A 26,426-nucleotide genomic window follows, 5' to 3' on the forward strand; every position below is an offset into this window, starting at 1 on the left:
ATATAGGCACGTGTTACTATCACATTTAGAGAACAGATAAAAAATAAACTGATTTATTAATGTATTGCTTTGGATTGAGAACACTGATAATAGACATTTTAGTCATGTTGCATTATTATAAAAGAAAATGGCTGGCATCCTGTCCACAAATTATCATTGTTTATTTATTTAGATTAAACATACCCCACCCTTCAGCTGAAAAGGCTCCCAGAGTGGCATCGCAACTCACTTTTTTGGTTATTTTGAAATTCACTGCCACAACCCTAACCCATCTGCTAAATAAAATAGTAATTATATATGTTCATGTTTTTAGGTATGAGAAATCTTATTGAAAATAAGGCAATATTGTGATTTATGTTATGTTTTACTTTTTTTATATGACATAAACTGAATTAATAAAATTTAGAAAAAAGAAAAAGAAAAAAGAAATTCACTGCCAACAACACAACCACCACAGTCTCAACCCACTTTTTTTAGGAAGCAGTAGATCAGTGCCCCAGCTGTTTTCCTATAGCTGGATGCAGAGCAACATCATCATCTGCAGAGTCCTCTAAAGATCGCTGGAGATCCCTGCCGGTGTCTCATGCTCTGCATTCATTTACAGGTAAATAGCTGGATCCTTCTTTGTTACTTTTCCCTCCACCAACTAGGAAATGGCTGACTCCAGAAAGCTGAGCATAGTGGCTTTCCTGATCATGATGGAGATTCAAGTATTATAGAAGACATAAGATGCTTCAGAACTGATATTTCAAACTCTCCTATCTACCCCATCATTTCATTGCCAGAAGGGTATTTTGAATAAACATTTTTTTCTTTCAGTCATAAGTGTTATTGGCCAATATTGTTCCCCTTTATGAGCCAGGAACATGTTTAATCTGTAGTTTTCTATGCCATCTAGTCCCTGTTTCCATTGTTATAGCCACACTCTTCAGCTAATAAGCCAGCAGAAGAGACAGATTTAACCACAGAGATGAATCTTAGTGAAAAAATACCTCTGTGTTACTTTTACACTAGAAAGATTTTTAAAAGTGCATATTATATAACCCAGTCACAAACAAAGAGGAAGTTTTCATAAAAAATGGGGCATTTATTTAATCCATCAAATTTTTTCCCAGTTTGAATTTTTTTTGTTATTTTAGGGTAGTATATAAAACTTGAACATACACATTTTCATCATACTATTGGTGATATTTCCTATACATTGCCACCATACAGGTCTAGAGATTATGTAGGCCTTGAGCTCTAGGTAAGAAAGAATGATGGGAAGAAGTTAGCAGTGGTAGTGCCAGTATTGAATTTAAGCACTACTCTGTTTCCCCCAAAAGAAGACATACCCATAAAATAAGCTGTAGCAGGATTTCTAAGCCTTTGTGCAATATAAGCTATACCCCGAAAATAAGACATAGTGATGGGCCACCATGGAACGGAGGGGGACAGGAAGGGAATGGAAAGATTGGGGCGAATGGTTCTAAAGGAAATGGAGTTGAAAGAAATTCAGGATGGAATTCTGGATTTGGAAAGTTGTGATGATGTTCCAGAAGAAGACGAATTAGCTATATTTGAATAAATGTAGATTATTGTACCATACTTAATAAAAATAAGACATCCCCTGAAAATAAGCCATAGTGTGTCTTCTTGAGCAAAAATAAATATAAGACTGTAGCCAAGGGTCCGTAGGGGAATTTTATTATGTTGTTATTAGTCCAAATATTGCAAGAGGGGGGCTGGCTACAAGAGCCCACCGAGATCGTCTCCCGATATGTATACGGAGTAGACCAGGGCCTCCCAACAAATAGAGCTGAGACAGACTTCTAGAATTAATAACCAATTTATTTATAAGGGGAAAAGCACATACGATTCACTAGCATACACACACACATACAAGGCTCAGGAAAAGCATAGGTTAGCATGGAATAGGATTTTAGGCATCACTGGGGTGATACGTACCAGAATGTAGACTCCCTCCAGGAATCCAAATGGAGTATGATGAGGATGGCATGAGGCTCAGCCATGGAATGACTGGCCAGGAGCCAGGAGCCAGGAGCCAGGTCAGGGTTCAAGGGGACAGAGCTTCCCCCTGAAGTCCAGACTGGCCCCGTGAACAGGCAAATCTGATGATATTTATAGGCAAAATCTTGCCTCTGGCAAAGGTGCTTGATGGTGAGAACAAAGGTGTTTAATTACTTGCTTTTCACCTGGATGTCTCTGTCTGATTGTCTTAGTGGTCTTAAGCTGCTCGGACAACAGACCTGGGGAGGGGGCAAGAGCCTCAGGCAAGGCAAACATTTGCTCTTCCTGGTCATATGATAATCCTCTTATGCGTCTCTCTAGATATGATGATGTGGGTACCCCTCAGGGGTGTGGTACATGTCCTTGTGCCTTGCTGGCAATGGTGGACAGAGTTCATCTAGGGGTCATTAAGGGTTATCATTTATACCAAAATTTATATGAAGCAGCATGGGTAACAAGACAGTGTCTTATTTTCAGGGAAACATGGTAGCTCAGTACAGTCCATCCACCCTATCTTTCTTAGGACTAAGATGCAAGGCAGCTTCCAACATAACCAAAATGAAATTGCAGTAAAAATTGGAATAACACACTACTTTTTTGCTCAATCTGGTGGCTGGCTCTTAACATGGACCAGTGGGGAGTCAGAGCAGGGGATGTTACCTATTACCTGTCCGTAACTAAGTAGCCAATCTAGATTCTAGCATTTTTTGAATAGAAATATTGCTTTCCTCACAAAAAATGTTTTCTGCACAAAGCAGCCATGTGCAAATTTGGCACACAATCAGTCCCAAAATGCAAAGCCTCTCAGCAGACTAGCATTCTTTTTATCAGGGGTTCTCAACACTTGAGTAAAATTTTGTTTTGAATTATTTTCTGAATATTTTCTAATATTCTTCCCATCCCTACCAGTCAGGCTTATATGACAGTACATAGTCTTTCAGATGGCCTAGACACAAGTTAGGGAAGATGCTAGGACTGAAATGATGCCTAAATATGATGTTGCATAAGAGAGTGAGAATATGTGCTAGTGCTGTTGGGTGCAAAAAGGTTATAGGCATAAAAGCTATTACCAGTCCTTTCCCTTAAATTTTACATTGGTTTCCTCATGAATGTACTATTTTATTTCCAGACAACTTCCCTTTATACAGCTTCAAAATAAAATATTTGGTAACATGCTTCAAAAAGGTGACACTTTAATTGAAAGGGAATAAATTTCCATTAGGGTAACAAATGTGTCACAACACAGCATTAATTTTAGAGCTGTGAAACTGGCTTGGATGTTGTAGCTCAATTTCCACCTCAGTTTCCAACTGGGTAATTTTACAGTACATTACCTCTACTCAATTAAGTAGGTGAACAGCCTTATTGTAACCCACATGAACCTGCCACTGGGAAGCAGTAACAATGAATATTGCAGAATTTTTCCACTGACAAATATATCAAGTCAATTTCTTATGGACCTGACCTGTTTATCAAAGGAAACATCATACAGGCTACTTTTACATTACATTTTACATTACAACAGAAGCAATAAGAAAGGTAACCAGAGACTCCACAGACTATATTAAACTGGATCATTTTGAGTTTGTAAATACTGATGAAGTGGACAAGCGCCTTGGAAGTGTAAGGAAGATGACATGCCCCCTTGATCCTTGCCCATCTTGGTTGACCGCCCAGGGTGGGGATGCTATGATTGCATTATTAAAATCTTTAATCAATGCATCCTTCAGGGAGGGTAAATTTCCATCAAAGCTAAAATTAACAGTCATTAACTCGCTCCTGAAAAAACCCTCCCTTGACCCCCTGGTGAGAAACAATTATAGACTGGTCTCCCTATTACCATTTTTGGGCAAAGTGATTGAGCAACATAACCATTGCATAAATTCCATTTTCCACAAAATGTTGGTCCCACCCATACAAAAGAAAATAGCAAAGCTTTTTAAAATAACCATAAACACAGGAAGCTGGATTTTACCAAGCCTATTTAACTCTGTACCTTCTTCAGTGGGAATTTCAGTGGGAATTTGTAGCCCTCCAGATGTTCACTATAACTTATTCCTGCCCATTGCCCATGTTGGCATGAATTATTAGAAAACAACATCTAGAGTGCCATAGGGCTTTCCTCCTTCCCACTAAGACTGGCATGGAAAAATCTCTACAAAGATTACTTTCCCAGGGTGCCAGATAGAAGTCTTTCACAAGCCTACTTTAAGATACCATTGATTGAAATAGGGTTCTTTTGTATACCAGCCCTGATCCCTTACCACTGAACTATAGTTCTGCTGCTCATGGCTTCACTACATCCAGAAATGTGTGTTTCATACATGCATAAATTTTATAAAACAAAATAGAAAATTTGCCACACCAGGACTAACCTGTCAATAAAGAAAAACAACATTCCAGTTATGATATTGCCAGTTAATATCTATTTAGTCTATACACAAAACACCTGTATATGGAAACCCACAGAAATCAGTGAATTCTGATTTTTGAATCCCCTACTGGCAAGCATACAGTAAAATACAAATGCAGTAAAGAGGTACATTTCAATAAATGAGAGATTCATGTATGCTTCCACATTCCCGTTCTGTATTCCTTTTTGTGCTAACTAACTTATTTTGTCGGGTTTCTCATAGGCTATAAATGGATGGCTAGGGATTGAGGGAATGGAGGAAAGAAGAGAGACAGTTCTTGTTATACCTGGTTTTAGCATATACCTAAGTTTTGTTTAAAAGTCAAGCTGAGTAAAACCAGTGAAATGAAGATAGCCATGAGGTGGTCAAGTAACCTGCTCTAAGCATGAAATTTGGAACGTAGTGCAATTTTATTACATTTCTTCACTAAGCATTTGATGTTCAAGCATCACTTTTCAATCAACATACAATAAATCATGTTTGAAATCAGAGTTCTATTTTAAATAATTGAAAATAGTTGGTGTACTTTAGTTGCTAGTGGCAATTCAGTTTGTGGGGGGGAGGAGGATACTGTCCAATGCATTTAGAACTTGCAGAGTAAGATAAAAGGTTCATATTAAGAAAATTATCTGATGCAACTGACATTAAATATAATGAGCATCCAGGAGCCATCACTTCATATTTAATAAACAGGACATGAAAGGTTTCCTTAAAGCCTATGGCCTCTAGGTGGCTGCTATAATTGAAAGCATGCTATGCTGCATGTTAGAAGGAGAAAACTCATTTTCATGGTGGCAAGAGAAAAATGAATAGTTAGGTGAAGGGAGATGGAAACAACAGTACAGGTTTAGCCCTCTGGTCTTACACTATGGGGAGAAATTAAAAGAAGCATTGAAGATTCCCGCCTGCTGCACCCACAATTACAATATCTTTTGCAGACAAAAATCACAGTAGCTTGCCAAATAATTCCTTACACAGCAGGTATTCTACCTCCACCCTAATCAAGTCAAGCACGTAGTTGTTTTATAACAGCTAACACTATTAAGCATATTGCAGTAAATCACAGACTTTTCCTTCCTCTCATTATGGGTATGGAAATCCAATCTTATGTGCATGCTGTAATAATTCATTCTGTCTTGCTTTCTTTTCTCTACTAAAATAAATCCATCTCTCTCCATACCAGGGGTTCTACTCTGGGCCCCTTTGTTTGAAGAAGTAGGATAGAAAAGCAGATCTTTTCTTGGTAACAGATGAAGCACCATGGAATTCTTTATCTAGGGCAGACCCTCCAGACATTGTTAGATTGTTGCATCCATGCTAGATCGTGACTGGTTATGCTGACTATGACTGATTGGAGTTGCTGTATAGAAACATCCAGATGATGTCTATTTTGATACATTTTTGCCTATCTCTTCAGATTGTAGAAAGAGGTATAAAATCTAAAAACCTTTCAAATCACAGCTGGCAGTGGAAGTAATCCCATCTTTTTGTGTAATGTGTATAATGTTTGGAAGCTGTTGTTTTTACACTTCTGAATAGTGTTATTAAAGACAGCATCCTACTCTTACAGAAAACAACTTACCAGAGTTGTGCTGAAACTACAATAGCACTTACTTAAAAAAATAAAAATAAACAACTTCTATCTATTCTTTGGCCTCTTTTATAAAATACTCTCACCTGTTTCTTTAATACCTAGCCTGCTAGTTAAATAAACATATTTTGATCAATTGCAGATTAACTGTTTTCAAAGTGCAGCTGAATAGAGAAAGTTGGCAGCTCATAAATAAAAGTCACAATAAAAGTTATATTCCACATAGTAGCTTGTTATGTATGGATTCAGTAAATCACAATTACATTAAATTATGCCCTTAACTTGATCTATCAAAACAGGTGTCTAATTTGCAGAAGTCCTGTACTGTCAGTATAAGAAAGCTTTACAGTGTGATCCCATGTATATTAATTTTTAAGCGAGCACCAATGAATTCAGTAGAGAATACCTCCAAAGAAAAATGGGCACATGATAATATAGTGCTAAGCCATGACTTAATACTATGTGCATGAGCAGGAACAAACCTGAGTGAAGTCTCATACTTGCACACTCTCCCTCCCTTCCACCTGTACAGCTAGAAGGAAGACTCCAGTTTAGCATAACTTGAAATGACAACTAAAGTGCTGTACATTCAAACCACAGAATGCTGTTTTAAATAATATCTGACTAGTTAAACAAGCAAACCAGTCTAGGGGCATGGAGTCAGACTGTGATAACACAACACAGATCAGAATTTGTTTTAATTTTAGAAATAGTTTTTTGTGGGTTTTTCGGGCTATGTGGCCATGTTCTAGTAGTTTCTTCCTGACGTTTTGCCAGCATCTGTGGCTGGCATCTTCAGAGAATGCTTATCTGGAAAAAGTTGGGTGTATATATACTGTGTGAGCCTGGGAATGCAGGAGTGATTTGCATGTGTATTGTTCTGTGTTGATGGCTGGCCTCAGGCTGGGAGGCTAATGCAAAAGAGGATTAATGTCTGCTAATTGGTGATTGTTATCTGCTGGGAAAACCCCTGATTCTGAATGGTTTCCCATTTGCATTTGCTGAGTCCTTATTTTGCTATTCCTCAGGACTGGTAGCCAAATTTTGTTCACTTTAAGGGTTTGCCCTTAAAGTGAACAAAACAAAATCTTTCACTAAGAGTTTTTACAAGAAATGTATGCAAACAGACTGATTTTTCACACTGCAATCTCATGTCTGTCCACATTAGCGTTAAGGAAGGAAAACTTATCAGTTCTTTTGGTTTCTCCTACCATCTGTACGCCGATGATACCCAGCTGTACCTTTCCACCCCTAATCTTTTGCCAGAGCTAGAGCAGCAAGTGTGATCCTGTTTAACAGCTGTCTCCCACTGGATGCACCATCGGCGTCTGAAGCTCAATATGTCCAAGACCAAGCTTCTTGTTTTCCCTCCTAAGCCCACCCTTCACTACTCCTTTTCTATTTCTGTCAATAACATCTCTATCCAGCCGGTCCAGGAAGCCCGCAGTCTTGGTTTCATCTTTGACTCCTCTTTGTCATTTATCCCTCAGATCCAGACTACAGCCAAAGTCTGCAGATTTTTTCTCTATAATGTCACCAAAATTTGTCCATATCTCTCAGCTTCTACCGCAAAGACACTGGTCCATGCCCTAGTGGTCTCAAGACTAGACTACTGTAACCTCCTCTTGGCAGGGCTTCCCCTCTCTCATCTCCACCCATTAATTTCTGTTCAGCATTTAGCTGCACGCATTATTTCACTCGCTCGCCGTTATGATCATGTCTCCCCTCTGCTGTCCTCCCTTCACTGGCTCCCTTTTCCTTTCCACATCAGGTACAAACTTTTGCTACTCACCTTTAAAGCCCTGCATGGGCTGGCCCCTCTTTATTTAACCGATCTTCTCTCTCCCTACATCCCTACTCGCACTCTCCGCTCTGGTAGCCAAAGTCTCCTCTCTCAATCCAGGATCTCCTCTGCCCCGTCCCAGATCCATCCCTTCTCTCTTGCTGCCCCTCATTCCTGGAACCTTCTTCCTCTGCATGCACGGCTCATCACTTCCCTAACCAGCTTTAAGGCTGAGCTGAAAACCATATTGTTTAGGGAAGCGTTCTCAGGGAATTTGTGATTGTCATCTGGCTGTCTGATAATATTTGATGTGATGTGATTTGTTTTATATTTGATGTTTTTAATTTGTTTTTTCTTTTCTATATGGTAATTTTATCTATTCCTCTTTTAATTGTTATTATTTTAGAATGTATGCCTTGGGCAGGCTTTTATATTCTCTTTAATTTTACCGACTTTGTACAGCGCTGTGTATAATTACAGCGCTTTAGAAATAAAGTTTAATAATAATAATAATAATAATAATAAGGAAGGAAGGAAGGAAGGAAGGAAGGAAGGAAGGAAGGAAGGAAAGAAGAGCTCATCGTTTATACATTTTTTAGATCAGCAACTGATTTCTGAAAAAATTATCATTGGTTTGCTATTTCCTACCTGCACCTAATCTTGAAACTCTTCTGCCTAGGCTCTATAGAAATGTCTCCTGCACATTTTTAGTGTATTGTGCATGATAGTTCTGTCAATGACCCCATGAGCCATGGATCATCAGAAAATGAGTGCTTTAGCCTGCTTAGCAGAAATGTCCCTGCAGGGATGAACAAATCTTGAGTGCTATGGTGTACACCAGATGAACTCACAGTAAAGAAAACAGTTACTTTGATACTTGCATTTTATTTATAAGCACAAAAGAAGCAAGACAGATTGACCAAAACCTAGATTCAGAAATAGAACAACACAGTTCTTTAAAAAGCATGTATTTTCCCCATTTAAATTAGAGTTGTATTAGAGAGGCACTCAACTAAGAAACAACATATGTGTTGTTTTGTTGTTCCATGCCAGCTGTTCCATCAAAACAGGGCCAAATGTTATAGAATCTAAAAATGGGCATGTGATGAATTCAACAGTAATAGGGACTTTTAAGATTATTTGTGTCACAGGATCAAGGAGAATAATGGACATTATTTCTTGGATTTTGCCTATTGCATCTGTGGGTTCCCTTCATTATTACAGGCTGAAGAAACTGTAGAACATATTCAAAGAGGCAGGTTTTTTTTTACACACATGAGCAATTCCCCACTTGTATATTTTGTAATATGTTACAATATTTGCATGGCTTGTAACATACAGAGATTTCTCTGAACGACTACAGTTATATCCATGTATCCCTCTGCAAAATTTTAGGGACAAGCATGGCCAAGGAGAACTTTTGACTATTCACATATAGGAAATTGTCTTTTTGAACAATACTTCATTATTCATAGTTAAGATTCTATATAACTGAAGAAGCATATGATTCGGGACATTTAAGCCAACTCATGAACTACCAATATCAACAATTAGAATAAAGCCAAAGGAGAACATTAAACCAACCACTATGCCAAAATACAACTTGAAAAACATCTCCACATAATTTAAAGATAAACTAAAAAATAGATTTGCACTACTAAGTCTAATTCATCAGGAGCCAGAAGAACTCTGGATTGAAGCCAGAGACATTGACAGGGAGGAATGCAAAAGACACTATCTGAGGCTAAAAAGAATGAGAAGCCTCAATGGGTGGCAGAGGAAACTTTTCAAGTAGTTATGGACAGACAAGTAATAAAAGTAAAAGGTGGCAGAAACAGAGTCAGAATCCTGAGTTGTTCAATGACTTGTGCACAGGAATGAGAACTAAAAGGAAGGGAGAGGAGGAGGGGGTGAAGAGGTCAATTAAGCAGCAGCTATAATGTCATGAATAGTCAAAACCGTGAATCTGAAACCCTTGAATGTGGAAGATTGACTGTAGTTTCAAAAGCAAGTTGCCCTGATCATGTCTCACAGTGAAGATCAGATGCCCACAATTATGGTGAGATGGTGTTAGCTTGGGTTAGCTTCCTTCATAGGTAAAGAAGCACTGTAACTAAGAACATCCATCCCTAAAAGAAGAGATTTTGCATACCAAGTGGGTGAATATTGTATTTTCTTTGTGTCATTCCATTCCACCAGTGCTAGCACCCATCTTAAAGATACAAATCTAGCAGCCGTGGGAAGGATCAGGTTTTCTGCAACTTCATCCCCTGGATCGGGTCCCCGGTTGCAGTAAAAAGGGAATCAGTATTAGCCCCACAAGAGAGGAAAGGGATACAGGGCAGGCCAAATTACAACAGGTTTCCTTAAGGGGCAAGTAATGTTAACCCATACTCATTCTGGACCTCACTTACCTAGCTTCAAGAGACTGTTGACTCCAGGCCATTAAGTCCTCTGAATGTTGCCCAGGTTTCCACACATTTAGATGAAGCTTGGGTTTACAGGGAAAGCAGGGTAGGGGTGGGGGGTCAACTCCCTCAGATATAAGCCTTTAGTCTGGCTAAACAGTCTAAACTGTTGTTTGACTGCTCACAATCCTTTCCTCTTGGTTCTCTCCATCTTAAAGGCTTTCCATAGCTTTGGCTTAAGACAGTCCTTCCCTCCTTTGGCAAAGACAGGTCTAATGCCTAAAGTGGTTCTCCTTCTACCACACTCTGCCCTTGGCCCTTATATTCTCCCACCTCCTCTCCCTCTTTCATTATGCCTTTTATACCATGTCCCCTCCCTTCTCTAGCCAACAGTCCTCTCATCATATCTAGGTTGTCCAGCAAGTGTCTGTAAACTGTGTGCTCAGCCACATTCTTTCCAGCTGGTATTGAGACAGCTGGAAACCACCCTGAAGTGTTCACAATAGCAAGAGCATGGCAGTTCCTGACACTCCATTACACATAACCATAAATATGCAAATGTATCCAGCTTCCCCTAGGTTCTGTGCCATCATCACCCCAGTACTACATTTTTTTCTCTCCCCCTCCACTTTTTTGTCCCCCCAACTTTCAACTTTTGCCACCCTAGTACCTACAAATATTGAACCAGCTTCACATATGGTAGAAACAGACCCCCCCCCCCCCAGTCTCTTGCTGTACTTTTTCTCCAGCTCTCACCTCTATTGCTTGAGAAGCAGTCTCTCTCACCACTCTAATGCTCATTCAATATCCCCCACTCCTAACAGTCCTCTATAGTGTTCCAATTATGGGTGGCTGGTAGTCAAACTGACCCCCCCCACACACACACACATGCACATTATTATAGATATATGCACACATATATCCTGGATTGGGTCCAAACTTCACCTTCTATGAGTAGCCAAGGCTTGCCGATTCTTATTATACAATATTGCCAAAATCCGACCTTATCTCTCCGCCTCTTCTGCCAAGATCCTGGTTCATGCCCTAGTGGTCTCACGACCTGATTACTGTAACGTCCTCCTGGCTGGGCTTCCTCTTTCTCACTTCCGTCCTTTAATTTCTGTCCAGCATTCAGCTGCACGCATTATCACTTCTACCCACCGCTCTGACCACATCTCTCCTGTGTTGGCATCCCTTCACTGGCTCCCCCTCCCTTTCCACATTCAGTACAAGCTCCTGCTGTCGATGTTTAAAGCCCTCCATGGGCTGGCCCCTCCTTACTTATCAGACCTTATTTCTCCTCACCTTCCCACTAAGGCCCTCCGTTCTGGTAGTCAAGGTCTGCTGTCCTAACCCATGATTTCCTCTGCCCATCTCGAATTCGCCCCTTTTCACTCACTGCCCCTCACTCCTGGAACCTTCTTCCCCAGCGAGCAAGAGCCATCACTTCTTTAACCAGCTTCAAAACTGAGTTGAAGACCATCCTGTTCAGAGAAGTGTTCCCAGGCATTGCATAATTGTCACTTGCTATCTGATGTTCCTTTGTTGCCTGTTTTATTGAATCATTTCCTGTATTGCTATGTCCTCCCTCCAGTCCATCTCCCTTGATCCAGGCCTCGGAAGTAGAGAAGATCTGTTGGCCCTCATCCCCTTCCCCTTCTCCTTTTGTGTCGTGTCTTTTTAGATTGTAAGCCTTAGGGCAGGGAACCGTCCAATTAAAAAGATTGTATGTACAGCTCTGTGTAAATATACAGCGCTTTATAAATAAAGGTTAATAATAATAATAGAAGCATCCTTTCAGTACACAGAAAGATTTTGATCCAGCAGAGGTATCCAACTGGAGAAGGAAGAGTGCCACCTCCTTCACTGCTCTAGAGAGTCCTTTTCCAGAGTAGGTTTTTAGAGAATGCAAGGTGCTACAGGAAGAATTGGCAAAATCAACTTCCTTCTCCTTCCTGCCCCAACTTTTTATCAGGAGTATACTTTGAGTGAAGCTCTACTCATGGGGTGTTTCCACAGATAGTAGTAAAAGTGGGGGTACATGTCTATTAGAATTTATTTAACAGCAGAATCCCATTTAGTACCACCAACTGATTTTCCCTCTGTTCCCTCTGTGGATTGATGGTTGAAGAACATAATTCTCTCTTAGTTGAAGCACCAACCAAAGATGGATGACTATAATTGTCGCTGTTGATGACTGAATAACCTAGTGGGCTTATGGGGCAAAACAACACAACCAGAGGTTCCAAAACTGCATAAATGTTTGAGCTTGATTTGATAAACCTGTTTCTCTAGCTAAAAGGATTTTGTATGACACTGAGTCCCAAACCAGGTCCTGTAAGAGAAAGCTTTGTTTGCAGTACTGTTTTACACATTCAGCCACAGTTCCCCAACAACAGTTACCTGTATTAAATGGCTACAGGAGCATATTATACAGGTTCTTTAAGAACCCTTTAAATTAAAACATGTAAATCTTTCTAAAGTGCAATGACATGCTAACATGCAAGTTTGAAAGAAAATAATAGATTTTTAAATAGGGTGGTGGTAGTGTAAACTTCATACTCTCAGTGGGCCATGAAAAAGGTTGATGCTTTTTTAAGTGGCATCTAATTTCACAGAGTTAAACCCTTCCAGTAAAATATTGCTTCATGTGAGACAGTAATACCAATGTCTGCTTGGCCCTCTGAGAAAGCTGAAATTTAAGATAAGCCAAAGCTTTTGCTACTTGAATCACTGGTGGTAGCAAACCACATTTTAAACAAAGGTTGAATTCAGTGTTTAAAAATGTGAGCCACAGGCAATAAATTAGGCTAAAGAAAAAGACATAATCCCAAGGGAATTCATGATGTACCGCAGACTTGCCATGCTTTTAAAAAGGCAGGGGGTTATCAGAAGAAAAGCTGTTTACGTCCTCACAACATTTTGAAGAAAATCCTAGGCAACTTAAGCAAGACATTTCCCAAGGAGATAATATACAATGCTGAAAGGAAGAGGCATACACAGCAGTGCACTTAAAATTCCCATGAGGTTTCATGGTAGAGGTCAATCACACATACACAAGGAAGGGAAACCATAGTTTTTATTCTTTAAGTTTCCTTTGTTTTCAAAAAGCATGTCTTAATTTGTATTTGGCTAGTACTTCAGTTCAGGTCTGAGCATAATTAACACAGGGAAGCACCAAGGTAGACAGAGAGGGAAGGTTCTTGATGCCAGTTGGAAAGTCCTGTTTGTTTGATAATTGCCTCCCAGAGAAGGTAAAAAAGTAATGGTTGGAAAAGATCTAGCATGCTCCAGCACACTGACTGCCTTATATGATAGTAGTAATCTGTTTTCTGTGAAGTAAACTACATGATGATGGAGGTTCATGGTTTGATGTGATGCCTTTATGACAATAGTATGGTCTTTGAGTCTTTTAAATATTCAGATTGCCTACAAATACCCCACCTTTCTGAACATGGACTAAAAACCAGTCCAATCAATGGTGGACTAAGGCTGAAAAAACCATCTAGAAATCCCTGCAGACATCACCTTTGATCAATTACAATTTTTCAGCCTGACCTATTTCATAGGGCTGTTGTGAAAATAAAAGCAGGCAGGGGGTGGTGGGGGAGTCTTAAAACACAGCTGGGACAATGGAAATCAACTGCTCTTTGTTAATATGTAATGGTTCTGTGATAACATAACTAATCCCACTAACATCCACACAGCCTACTATCATGCTTTTCACCATTCTCTTCTAAATACACATTTCAGGATCATTAACTCTGTGCTCAGTTTCTCTCTCTAGGACAAGAGGCGGATTCAAACAGCCTTCATCATGTTGAACTGCAAATCCCAGCATTTCTCCTTACTAGCTGTGATGCGCAGGGCTGCTGAAAATTGCAATTCAGTGACGTCTGGAGGGCCACATCACTACCACCTATGTTCTAGGATTTCAGAGCATCAAATTTGCATGCTTGGTATTTGCCTGCCCTCCCTTGAAAAACTCATTGTAACATCAGTATGTACACTTCTTAAACTGCTGTAGTCTCAAAAGAGATATACAATATATTTAACATAAAGAGTAAATTGACTATGTGGCTTTCAGCCAAGGTAATTTTTAACCCATTTAATATGTTAAATTTAAGGAGAAGATGCAGTGAAAAGCAATGTACTGGTTATGGTTCCTCCTTCTTTGAAAGTTTGATAAAGACCCACTACAGCTTTCTCTATCTGTCCATGACAGACTGTTCAGAATTCTCATCAGGCAGAGTTGGGCCATTCTAGCATGGTAAGAAGATTGCATAATTACTGTAAAGCCTTAAATTGAATATTTGTTATCCCACGATATCTTATTTTAAAATTCTACACCATAGTCTAAGAAAGTGTTCATAATAATACTTTAACACTAAAGAAGTTATTCCTTCAGTTACACAGCAATATTGGTCCTAATGATCAAAGCTTTACAGATGGAGAAACTCATGCAGAAAGCAGCTTGCCCAGGACCACCCAGTGAGACTATGCCTGAGCTGGGACTTGAACTGAGATTTCCCTGGTCCAAGTCTAACAAACGATTCACTAGACCACACTGGCTTTCAGATCCAGATGCAGTATGAGTCATGACTCTGAAAAATAGACTGGTGCTTCTTTGCTGTAGCTAGTATAAACTAATCATGTACATTTTCTGGTCCTTTCTTGGGGAGAATGCAAAGTTCCATCATTCTCTTTTCTAAGACTTCTGTTTTATTAAGAAAGTGATACAACATAACAAATGCCAGTTCTACAATCTCAAACATCTTCAATGTTCATTCACAAAGCATTCCCACAAGATACTTTCAGTCCATTTCCAGGAGTTCAGTTTCTAACACTATGCTATCCTTTTATACTCCTCTGACAAGATATCACTTCATGCATTTGTAATGCCAAATGTAAGACAATGCAACTATTGCTGCACAGTTTTGAATTCAATGAGTCACCAGTCCCAACAACTTAAGTCTGAGATAGTTGCATTCCCATGAAAGCCTTTCTGAAACATACTACAGCAGGGGTAGGCAACCTTTTTGAGTTGGGGGCCGGGTTGCTGTCCCTCAGACAACTGGGGGGGCCGAACTCAAAATGGCACCTGGAGTGGCGCGGAAGCTGTGGCGGGGGCGGCAATTGGCGGCAGGACCGGGCTGGGGCCGGTCCCAAGGCCTTGCTGGGCCGGATCCGGCCCGCAGGCCGTAGGTTGCCGACCCCTGTACTACAGTATAGTGATCTTCATTAAAAGATGGCAGTCTAACATGATCTGCAGCAGTACCTCCTATCTAACCTAAAATACACCTTTTGTAATTAATTTGATCCTGAATCTTCACAGGCAGTCTATTATTTGTCTGCTGCTGTAAATTATAGTTGATTATCATTTTGAAAATTAGTTTCCAACATATTCTGAAAAACGGGTTTTTAATAAGAGTACCAGTTCGCTTCACAGGGGGCCCATGTTGGGACAAGGGCAGAATATGAAATAGAGAAACAAACAGGTTTGCATGTGCACACATCATCTGGAAGTGATTTTGAAAGGCAACAAGAGTATCAAAAGAACTATCTTCCAAGACATAAACCAAAGGCAGCAGGCTAATGCATTATCAGGCTGTTTAAATCACAGTCACTACAGTGATACCTAAGTTGTCTAACTACAAGCTAGATTTCAACCCAAGAACCTGACTACTTATATTATAAAGAAGGTGAAATAATTACATCAAACTCATCATAATGTTATTTGTTTCTATTTACCCCAGTTACTTGTACATTACTACTATTTTCTTTTTAATTTTATTGTAGTAATATTACTGTTCAGTGTCTTCACATGTGCAGATATCCTATGTGCAAAAAAGGAAAAAAAGAAAACTTTTTGCCTTCAACCCAGTGTTTTAGTTAGATCTATGTTTATTGAAAACTAAATGTGAATGAGAAGCAGTTACCCTTAAATATTATAAAATTTAAAGATTCAAATTATAAATATGACTAAGCGTGAACCCAGGCTATTGACATTAATAAAACATTGGGGAGAAACAATGATCATCAGATACATCCAAAGTATTATCAACTGCATAAGCAACAAGGAAATCTGAAAAACATTTGGCTGAAGCTAACATTAAGCCAACCACTGATCTGATAAAAATTATAAGTGCTGTTGTGCAATGCAAATACCAGTATTCTTACTATTAAAATAGTAAACAGTAAAATCAAAATTATTGATTATTATTACTTTCCCTACTACCACTGACAAAAAGAAGAAACAAGTATAGAAAACAAGACTATTCATGTTTGGTAAATTTTGTCTGATAATTGAACCAATAAAATGCACCATCGTATTGAGATGCATACCTTTCTTTATTATTTAAAACTGTATAAATTATTAGAAGAATTAATAACAATATTTCTGCTCTTACACATAACATCTACTTTCCCTACTACCACTGACAAAAAGACAAGAGACAACAGAGAGCCAGTCTAGTGTAGTGTTTTGAGTGCTAGACTATGACTCTGGAGAGCAGGTTTGATTCCTAACTCTGCCATGACATTCACTGGGTGATCTTGGGCATGTCACATGCTTTCAACTTCAGGGGAAGACAATGCCAAACCTCCTTTTAATAAATCTCGCCAAGAAAACTCCATAATAAGTTCACCTTAGGGTCGCCATAAGTCGGAAATGACTTGAAGGCACTTAAGAAAAGAAGAAGAACAACAAGAACAACAAAACAACAGTTAGGTTTTGTTCGTTGTGTGGAAAAGCTTTCCAAACATTAACTTTCTATAAAATGTTAGTCACAAGACAACTGGACAAGATGAGAAATTAGCAATGCAAAGAGTCATCAGAAATAAATCCTATTTAATTCAATGGGACTAATAAATATATTTAGATTTTCAATTACAAACTTATGTACCCTTTTATGTAGGAGCAGTCAGATTCAGAAAAAGTGGGAAATTACTTTCGAATAACTATGTATATTTCATATTATAAAGGCTGAATTGTTAACTGATGTACAAATAAAACAATTCTTACTTTTCCTTGGATGAATTTTGAGCCTCATACAATGCCACCTTTGGTTCTGTATTTGCAATATTTCGTACGCGTTGTCTTCGCTTTCTGCTGGGAGCAACATCAGTAATATCTGGACTGCTAAGAAATGAGTCTCTTCTGGGTTTAACTGCCACAGTGAAAGAGGAGGAGAAACAACAGTAAAAAATAAACAAAACAAATAATCACTGGTGGTAATGCTACAAAAGTACCTGGAGGTTATACAGCAAATAGGTTTTGCAGGGAAAATGAACAGCAACAGATACAATAAAATACAACCACACTAAGTACTAAGAAATTATTCTCACAGCTTTCCATCTTTCTATATGGGCCTTATTTGCTTTTCAAATCTCTTCCCAAATTTACAACTACAGAACAGATGATCTCTCCTTCATCTATCAACAAACATCCAAATTTTGCCATATCTCCTAACGGCAGCATATGAAATCTGAATGGATCTGGTTGTGTACTAACCTAGTAACATTTGTGTGGTAGTTTAAAGAAAAACCTGGCATGATTTAATGCTCTAGAATTCTAGAGTATGAAAACATAATAAGAGGATTTACTCTGCTAATGGTAGTTCTACTCACTTGCTTAAATTCTTTATTGGATCTACTTTTTCTTCAACCATTTCAAAGAACAGAGGCTACAACTTGAAGAGATCAAAGTTTGCAAGGGAAAACAGGAAATTCATTTTCCAGATTTGCCTGCCTTGTTTTGCAAAGCAAAGCAGCTGCACAGTGGATAATGTCATTTTTATTCCTCCCTTGGTGCAAATCTTTGAGCAGGTTAGCTTTTTCCCCTTTACTACTTAATGAATTGGACCACTCAATTGGCTCCATATTTGTATTCATATATAAAGATTAATTCTAGATTTCAAGGACAGAAAGCATAATTACATTCCAAATTAGGACATATACATCTCAAAGTGACTCAAGGCAAAATATATAAATTTTGGATTACTACTTTACGTGTTGCTGTTTTTGTTCTATCAGACTCAAGTCCTCACATATAAAGACATGAATTTCCACTTAATTCAGTTTGCCAAAGAACAACCTATTGAAAATAACCTAATTGGAATTAGGGCAGAATCAAGAATTTTGGACAGAGATTAAGAAACAGATAAATATAATAATAGGAATAGAGATACAATTAAGCAAAGAAAATTGTTTAACTCTCAATTTAGGGGAATTAAGATTGAATAGTAATCAAAAATATGTAATAAAACAATTTCTAAAAGCTGCCCATGCAGTGATTGCTTTTGGATCGAAACAGAAATTGAACTGGAATAAGTCTTATTTGTTTAAATGTATAAAAGAATACATATTATTTTATTTCCTTAGGGAAAGAAGACTTAAATATATTGGGGAAAGCAATAAAGAATCATGGAAAGATAAATGGGAATTGTGATTAAGAAAGTGGAAGGTAAAATGGGGTATGAAGAAATAAAAAATATAATTAATGATATTTTCCACATCTCTGATAATGATTGTTAACTTGATTGGAATGTATTTCCCTCAAATGCTGTTTTTGGGAGGGGGGAGAAAAGCATATTATGAAATGTGGATTGAACAATTTGCATTATGTACTGTGTAATAAAAATTAATTTAAATTAAAGAAAAAAAAGAAAAAAGAAAATAACCTAATTGGGAACTTTACACAAGAAGCTAAAAACTTTTATAAAATAGGTGAAGGATTCTTATAACTTCAATAGATATATTTATTATTATGAAAACAACTGTTTCTAAAAATTATTTTTCTAGCATTACATATTAACCTGACTCAACCTTAAATGTATTATTTAGTCTGAAGGCAATCTGCACTAGCATTTTTCAGCACTAAGCTGAAAAAATGATTGCCTTAAACATATGGGTATTCCCATGTTTGAAACAGATCCATAAAAACCAAACAAATGGTGTAGTTATCTTATGCATCCCAGACAGATGACTCAAATAAATCAAATACCCCCATTGCTACTGTGGAACATGAATAATACTCATTCACTGCCTTATCAAATTTTGCAAAGGTCTGAGTATCAAAGACTTGACAAATCAGAGTTTTTAAAGATGCTGTAAGTTTTATACTTCTTAACCACTCAACAATGGCATGGATCCAAACAGTCCCTTCCTACCCTCAAGGGTATAAGCATGTGATTTCCACCAAACCCCCTCCCACAAGAAGCAGGAGCAGGAAATTAGAAGCTCCCCCCCAATAAAACCTGTATTTTTGTGCAGAATGCTGTCTGCAGTTCTTTGGATCAACACCTATATTTTCCATTTTTAAAATGTTGATTAACATGTGTGATAGAACTGTTAGTCAGCCAAGCTAAATTTTCTCTCAAAATATGTTCCAGACGATCTTAATTCAGAGAAGCATATACTATTGAGCAAGATATGCTAATTGGAAAATATACTATGACACTAGGAGGGTGCAGGGAGTTTGTAGACTGCACTGGGTGACTCCCCAGATGAAGGTGTCACCCAGTGAGGTGGTACACATGAAAGAACTGCCATAGCTATTGCCTGCCCTTTGCCTCCCTTTCCCACTCACCCAGCAGCCACACTGGACTCTAAATGGGCTCTTCACAGACCACAGTGCTACCCCCCTCAGTAGTGGTGGCTTCAGGGGCACATGCCTTTATGGACCATAAAACACAGAAAGTGTTTCCGAGGGGATGCCTTCAGAGTTTGGTGGCTGCTCAGAGAGCAGCTATGCCAGATCCTGAATGGATGCTCCAGAGGACACAGCAGTGCACCCTTCAGCAACAGTCTGGGAGGGAGGGAGGCAGGTCAGGGGGGAGGGCAAGGCAGTCTGCCTCCCCACTAGGTGATAGCAACCTCAGCAACACCACTGTTTATAGCCAATAGTAACCATACTCTATAATATGTCTTTAAATGAGTAATACAAATTCAAGAAAAGAAATTAAGTAAAAAATTATTTACTGGTTTTAAAAAAAACCCAACTAAAAATTGTTTTATGTTGTGAAATCATTGCCTTTCCATGCTTCCTTAAAAGTTTACCTTTCAGGAAACTGCCTTGTTTTGTGTACAAGGGAAAGATCTCAGATTCCACTTGGATAAGTATATTAATTTATTCAGTGTTAATTTTAGTGCTATGACTGTGAGATAGCTACAATCAGCTACAGTGGCCAATTCCTTTAGTGAAAAAGAAGTGAGATGGAGAAACAAGTGAAAAGAATGCTCAGAAGACAAGAAGAGGCTGTGCAGAGAAGTGCACCAAGATCTGAATAATAACAATGTTGGCATATATTTTGGGGACAGGTTTTCAGGCTACTTGCATATACTATCCCAGCAACTTTGACAAGGACGTCATTCAGTTTTTTCTTCTGTTTCTTTGTATTGTACTGTTGGTTTTTTAAAAATTCTATTTGATATATAGATATAGATAATTTTATATGCCCACATTTGTGATTTTAAGTATGTTTTATGTTATATTTTTGGTAGCTTCCTACATAAAAAGCAGAGCCACTATGAGGATGACTGGGATAAAAAAATGAATCACCCACACACAGACTTTCCATTCTGAAGATGAACAGTGAGTTAAGAGTGAATGGTTTGACTAAAACCATGTAATAGAGATCAGGGAGATGAATCAGATACAATCAGGGAAGAGGATGGAAGTATTAAGCATTGACAAACCACAGAATGTGTTGCAGAGTGCAGATCTGGATGTGCTTTTAAGTGCTTTGGAAGTACAAAATTATTTTCCTATACATGATAAGCCACAAGTGCTTTCTGTTCAGCTATGCAGCTTTAAGATATGCTCCATGATCAAAAGGTCTCTATACGGTATACAAAAGGGGCAAGAGAAAATTCTGTCACCTTCATAGGGGAAGTCCAATCAAATTTTAGCCCTACTCTGCAATGACATAAGGATAAAGTATTATAGTAAGTACAAGTATATTATTTTGCCATTGGGCTGGATCAAAAGAAGGAAATCCTCTTCAAAAGTTCAGATAACAAAGTAAACATGCAGAGCATTGTGGCTTACATGGAAGATTATGTATGTCACTTGAGACCTAGCTTTTCACATGCAGATATCAAGAGGAGGCACTACATTTTGTATCTGTGTGCCTTTAAGTCACCTGTCAAACTATGAAATCCACATGAATTTTTCATAGAGTTTTCTTAGACAAGGAACACTCAGAGGTGTTTTTGCCAGTTCCTTTCTCTAATACATAGATTTCAGCACCTGGTATTCATTGGTTGTTCCCCATCCAAGTACTAACTAGGGCTGGATCTGCTTACCTTCCATAATCATATGTGATCTGGTGCCTTTAGGGTATTTAGGTCCAAAAAGGAGGTATGTTACATGTTCCATTTGGGGAATGTGAGTTACTCAGTGTTATCCTACTACAATCTCATATGTTTAGCTATAAATGGAATGCTGAATCAAGCTAAAGTTCTTGAAGTTCTTTAATTACAGCTGAGTACCAAAGGGAAATTTTGAATCAAAGCCACTTTTTCTAGATAACACATTTTCTAGATCATATGGATAATGTAGAATGTTTAAATGTAATGTCTGAGCATTATATGTTAATAGCTAAATGTTGTTGACTGCCCTCGAGTTGACTTTGACTCATGGTGACCATGTGGATGAGATATCTCCAAATCCCCCTATAACAACCACAGAAGGAATTCATCCTAGATAACAAGAAAATTGAAATAGTCAGAGTCCCCATATATTAGTTCAAATGTTGATCGTAATGAAGATTGCAGTCAAGAAATCAAAAGAAGACTAGGCTTGGGAAGGGCAGCTATGAAAGAACTGGAGAAGATCCTAAAGTGTAAAGACATAATTCTGAACACTAAAGTGATGATAGTCCAGGCCACTGTATTCCCCATCACTATGTATAGATGTGAGAGCTGAACAGTGAAAAAAGCTGAGAAGAAGAAAATAAACTCATTTGAGACATAGTGCTAGGGAAAAGTACTGAGAGTACCATGGACAGTCAAGGATAGAAACAAATGGGTTCTTGAACAGATCAAGTCAGAGCTCTTTCTGGAAGTCCAGATGACTAAATTGAGGCTGTCATATTTTACCCACATCATGAGGAAAAATGATTGATTAGAAAAGACTATGATGGTAGGAAAGGAGGCAGTAAAAAGAGAGGAAGACTACATATCAGATGGTTAGCGAATACTAGCTAATACTTAATCTATTACATTTTATTCATTAAACTAAATACTTACTCTAAAGCTTTATGGAAAACATGTATTTAACCAAAAATATGAATAACAGTGACACAAGCTGTCATCTTGTTAAATTGGAATATTTAAGATATAAAATGAAACCACAAATTAGGGCTTCAAAAATAATGTAATGATGGGAGCTATAAAAATGTTTTGACTATGAAAGGAGTTAGGGTCTGGTTTTACAATACAACAATGAAAGCTTTATAATATACTTTGAAACCTCTGTGACATGGATTGCAGGTAAAAGCTCTATTACAAAGCTGGTGAAAGCTGAGGAATTAAAATTATGTTATCTGAAACTTCTTGCCTGCTTGTTAATCCCTCCCCCCAATTATTTTGTTTAAAATACTAAGCAAAACTAGCAGTAACTAGCTATATTGAGACAAGAAATGTTTCTTATATGACAAAGAATGAGAAATAAGGAGACTGAGAGAGGGAGAAAAAATATCAAAAGTTCTTAAGTGGCAGGTTGTTCATTACTATAATGTTCACTGTTTGCAACAGTTTTCTCGAAATATGGTCTTACTGGTCAAAATTTAACATTTACCTAATAGTTTTTTTATTTATGAAGTCAACATTTTTATTAAGATTATAACTCTTTCTGCTAATTGGAATACTGTGTTTACATGGCTCAATCCTACCTGGTGGGTAGATTCCACAAAATGTATAACAAATATTATTGCTCTACTTTATAATATTTATGTTTATATTTATATTTATGATGATGAAAATTGCTCCCAAGTATATTTCATTGAGGGCTACCATAGTTCTCCCTTAGGGGCCGGTCTGCTCTCACCCGTTTTAACTGCGGAAGGACGCCGCAGCCGCCAAACTGTACAGTGTCCCTCTGCAGTAAAAAGAACCTGGTTCTCGTCATCATCATCTCCCATGTGGAGAGGATGCTGCCATAATGACAACACCTGTACGGATTAGGGTTCCAGAGCGTGCGGTTGCTGCCCGCTTTGGAACCCTAATTTCGGCACTGGCACACTGCTTTTAGGCGGTGTGTCTCATGCCTTAGATAATAGCCAAGGCCCAATCTTTAACAGTAATTAAAAGGAATATAGTTTTACTTTCTGCTTACTTGGGTTGCCTTACTTGTCCATAGCTTTATATTAATTGATTTGGTTTTGGTATTTTATCCTAATTTAAACTAAAGTGGTAAATTGTCTTGAAAGGTAGCCTTGGTGAAATGACAAGATAGAACTTTCTAGTGAATAAAGGTAAGCTTATGCATATTTACTAACCTAGGGGCAAGTTCACTGGATTCAAATATAGCCTCTTTTAAACATGCTGATATATTTTAAATATTTATATACAGAAATATTATTGCCTGCTCAGAAAATACTGTTTTCTGCACTAGAAATCCTATAATTGGGAATTGATTCTGTGTAAAATTTGAATATGGTTGTTTTGCATAAAAAGCAAAATAATACGTTTGCATGGATGTATTACTTTCTATAAAGAAAATGTTGTTTCCAGTGTAGAAAATGTTGTTTTCTAAGCAATACAACATCTGATTTTTGCACAGGGTAAATCCTAAAACCTGTGTACATTTTGAAAACTATGGTTTTCAAATAAACTAGTAAAATGTGGAGAAGACAATGAGAGATGGATTTGTAATTGGTTGACCAGCCGTACTCAAGGGATGCTCACCAATGGCTCCTCTTCATCCGGGAAAGAAGTGACAAGTGGAGGGACCACAAGGTTCTGTCTTAGGCCCAGTGCTATTCAACATATTTATAAATAACTTGCATGATGAAACAGAAAACATGCTTGTCAAATTTGCAGATGACACCAAATTAAGAAGGGTAGCTAATCCCCAGAAGGATGAAAACAATAAATGCACATAAGGTCTTCACTAGGGGAATGCTGGGAGTGGTTGATAATCATGTTTAAGTATCTGAAAGCAGGTCATACTGAAGAAGGAGCAGGCTTGTTTTCTGCTGCACGAGACACTAGGACACAGAACAATGGGTCCGCTCCCCAAATATCAACCTTTTGGCAGAATAGGCTGTTATATTTGCCTGTGTCCCTTTAAGACACTGGAGCCCATCAGATGGAATGGTGTGAGTGGGGTGAAACTGAGTAGGAAGAGAAAGAATAGGCCTCAGTGTTTTGTTTTGTTTTTTAAATCAAAGTTAATTATTGAATTATTTTTAAAATTTTCTTTAAAACCATCACATCTTACCATTTTTTTCCCCACTTTAACCACATGAAACTATGCACATGTAAATACATTTCGGCTTGGTTTATGATATTGTAATTTAAAACTATAATTTTAATTTTTCTAGCTGTTTATGTTACAACCCTTGCCATTACATTCAATGATACCTGGGAATTACAATTTATGTGTAACATTAGTACAAAAAACATTACTAAGGTTTCTGTATGGTGTGGTATGGGAGGAGGTCAATGGGGGGAAAGGATACCTTGAGTTACTGCACCATGTGATCCCAATTCTAGTGATGCCATTGAATGCACAGGTATAGGATGGATGACACCTGGCTTGACAACAATACATCTGAAAGGGATATACGAATCTTAGTAGACCACACGCTAAACATGAGTTAGCAGCTGCATCAATAGGAGTATAGTGTCTTTGGTCCTCTAGATTTTTGAGACTTCAACTCCTAGAGTTCCTGAACAATGAGCATACTGACTGGGACTTCTGGGAATTGAAGTCCAAAACATCTGTGGTCCCCATGCTAATCACTTCTCTCCAGGATGAAGAATAACCATTGGTGAGCACACCTTGGGTATGGCTGGTCTAGACTGAGGCAGTAATAGTGCCATTCTATTCTCCTTTGGTCAGTACTCATCTGGAATAATGTGTACTGTTCTTGGCACCACAATTCAAGGATGATATTGACAAGCATTCTCTCTTGAATTACTTTCCCAACCTCCTTTTATGTACTATCACCTCACTTAGGGGAGCAAAAAAGAAAATCAGAGGTAAATTGCATTTTTTTAGTTTCAAAAAATAACACTTTTATAGGCCTATAAAAGAGATCAAGAAACCAACTCATATCCATAATTTGTAACTGCTAGGTTTGTATTTGAGCCTGATCAAGTCACTTGTAAGAAATCTACTTATTCTCATCTTTCAGAACAGAAATTTGTGACAAGTCTTTAAGGCTTATATGAATAAGGTGGAAAAAGCAAGTAGGAAATGAAAAAAGGAAAAACTGAAGCTTCCTGTACCTCCACATACAACACTGAGGATTTCTTTTTCATTCCATGGCGCGTTACAGAAAGCCCCTTTGAGGCGGCGTGTAGGCGCTGCTTTCCCCAGTGTATCGGGGCCTCAGCTGCCAGACCAGCAGCCTCCGAGGCCCCGATCCGCCGCTTTCCAGGCTGCGGGGAAGTGGCAAAAGGCCGCTTCCCCGCAGCCTGGAAAGGGGTGTCCTTGGGGCTTCAAGCCCCAAGGATACCCCGCGGCAGCAGGGAGGAGGAAAAAGGGGCCGCTTGGCCCCTTTCTTCCTTGCGTCGTTGGGTGCAGCCATCTAAAGGCTGCGCCCAGCGACGCAAACCAGGAAGGAGCTCCAAAACGGAGCTCCTTCCTGCTCCGTGGAAAGGGCGCACTAAGCGCCCTGGCGCGGAGCGACGACATCACGTCCACACCACCCCGTATAGAGGTGGTGCGGTCTTGATGTCGTCATGGCGGCCCCCATGTGTAAGGGGCGCCGCCATTTTGTACGGACTCAGTCCGTACTAGGGTTAGGGGTGTCCAGAAGTGATGCCCCTTTTTAACCCTAGTACAGACTGAGTCCGTACTTAAAGGCCCGTCTGTAACGGGCCCAAAAATAGCTGAAGAGGCAGAATAATCAACTAAAATTAAAATGCTGTCATTGCAAATTTGTGGTGCTTTTACTCTTCTGTACAACACATTGTTCCAGATGAAGTTTTGTTGTTGTTATTGTGGACAACCTTGACTCATGGCAACCCTATGGATGAGACATCTT

General features: G+C 38.6%; 1 protein-coding gene across 3 annotated transcripts in view; it reads right to left on the bottom strand.

Moving 5' to 3' along the window:
• XRCC4 (X-ray repair cross complementing 4) overlaps positions 1 to 26,426 on the bottom strand; it is a 144,297-nt gene that overhangs the window by 45,892 nt on the left and 71,979 nt on the right. For all 3 annotated transcript variants that reach the window (XM_089493631.1, XM_089493638.1, XM_089493645.1), the window contains one exon: positions 17,231 to 17,375. In XM_089493631.1, coding sequence (XP_089349757.1) covers positions 17,231 to 17,375 — 145 coding nt within the window. The remainder of the gene's footprint in view (positions 1 to 17,230; positions 17,376 to 26,426) is intronic.

The sequence above is a fragment of the Sceloporus occidentalis genome, unplaced genomic scaffold, assembly GCF_023333645.1.
Source record: "Sceloporus occidentalis isolate IW3139 unplaced genomic scaffold, rSceOcc1.0.p SCAF_1, whole genome shotgun sequence".
Lineage (NCBI taxonomy): Eukaryota > Metazoa > Chordata > Lepidosauria > Squamata > Phrynosomatidae > Sceloporus > Sceloporus occidentalis.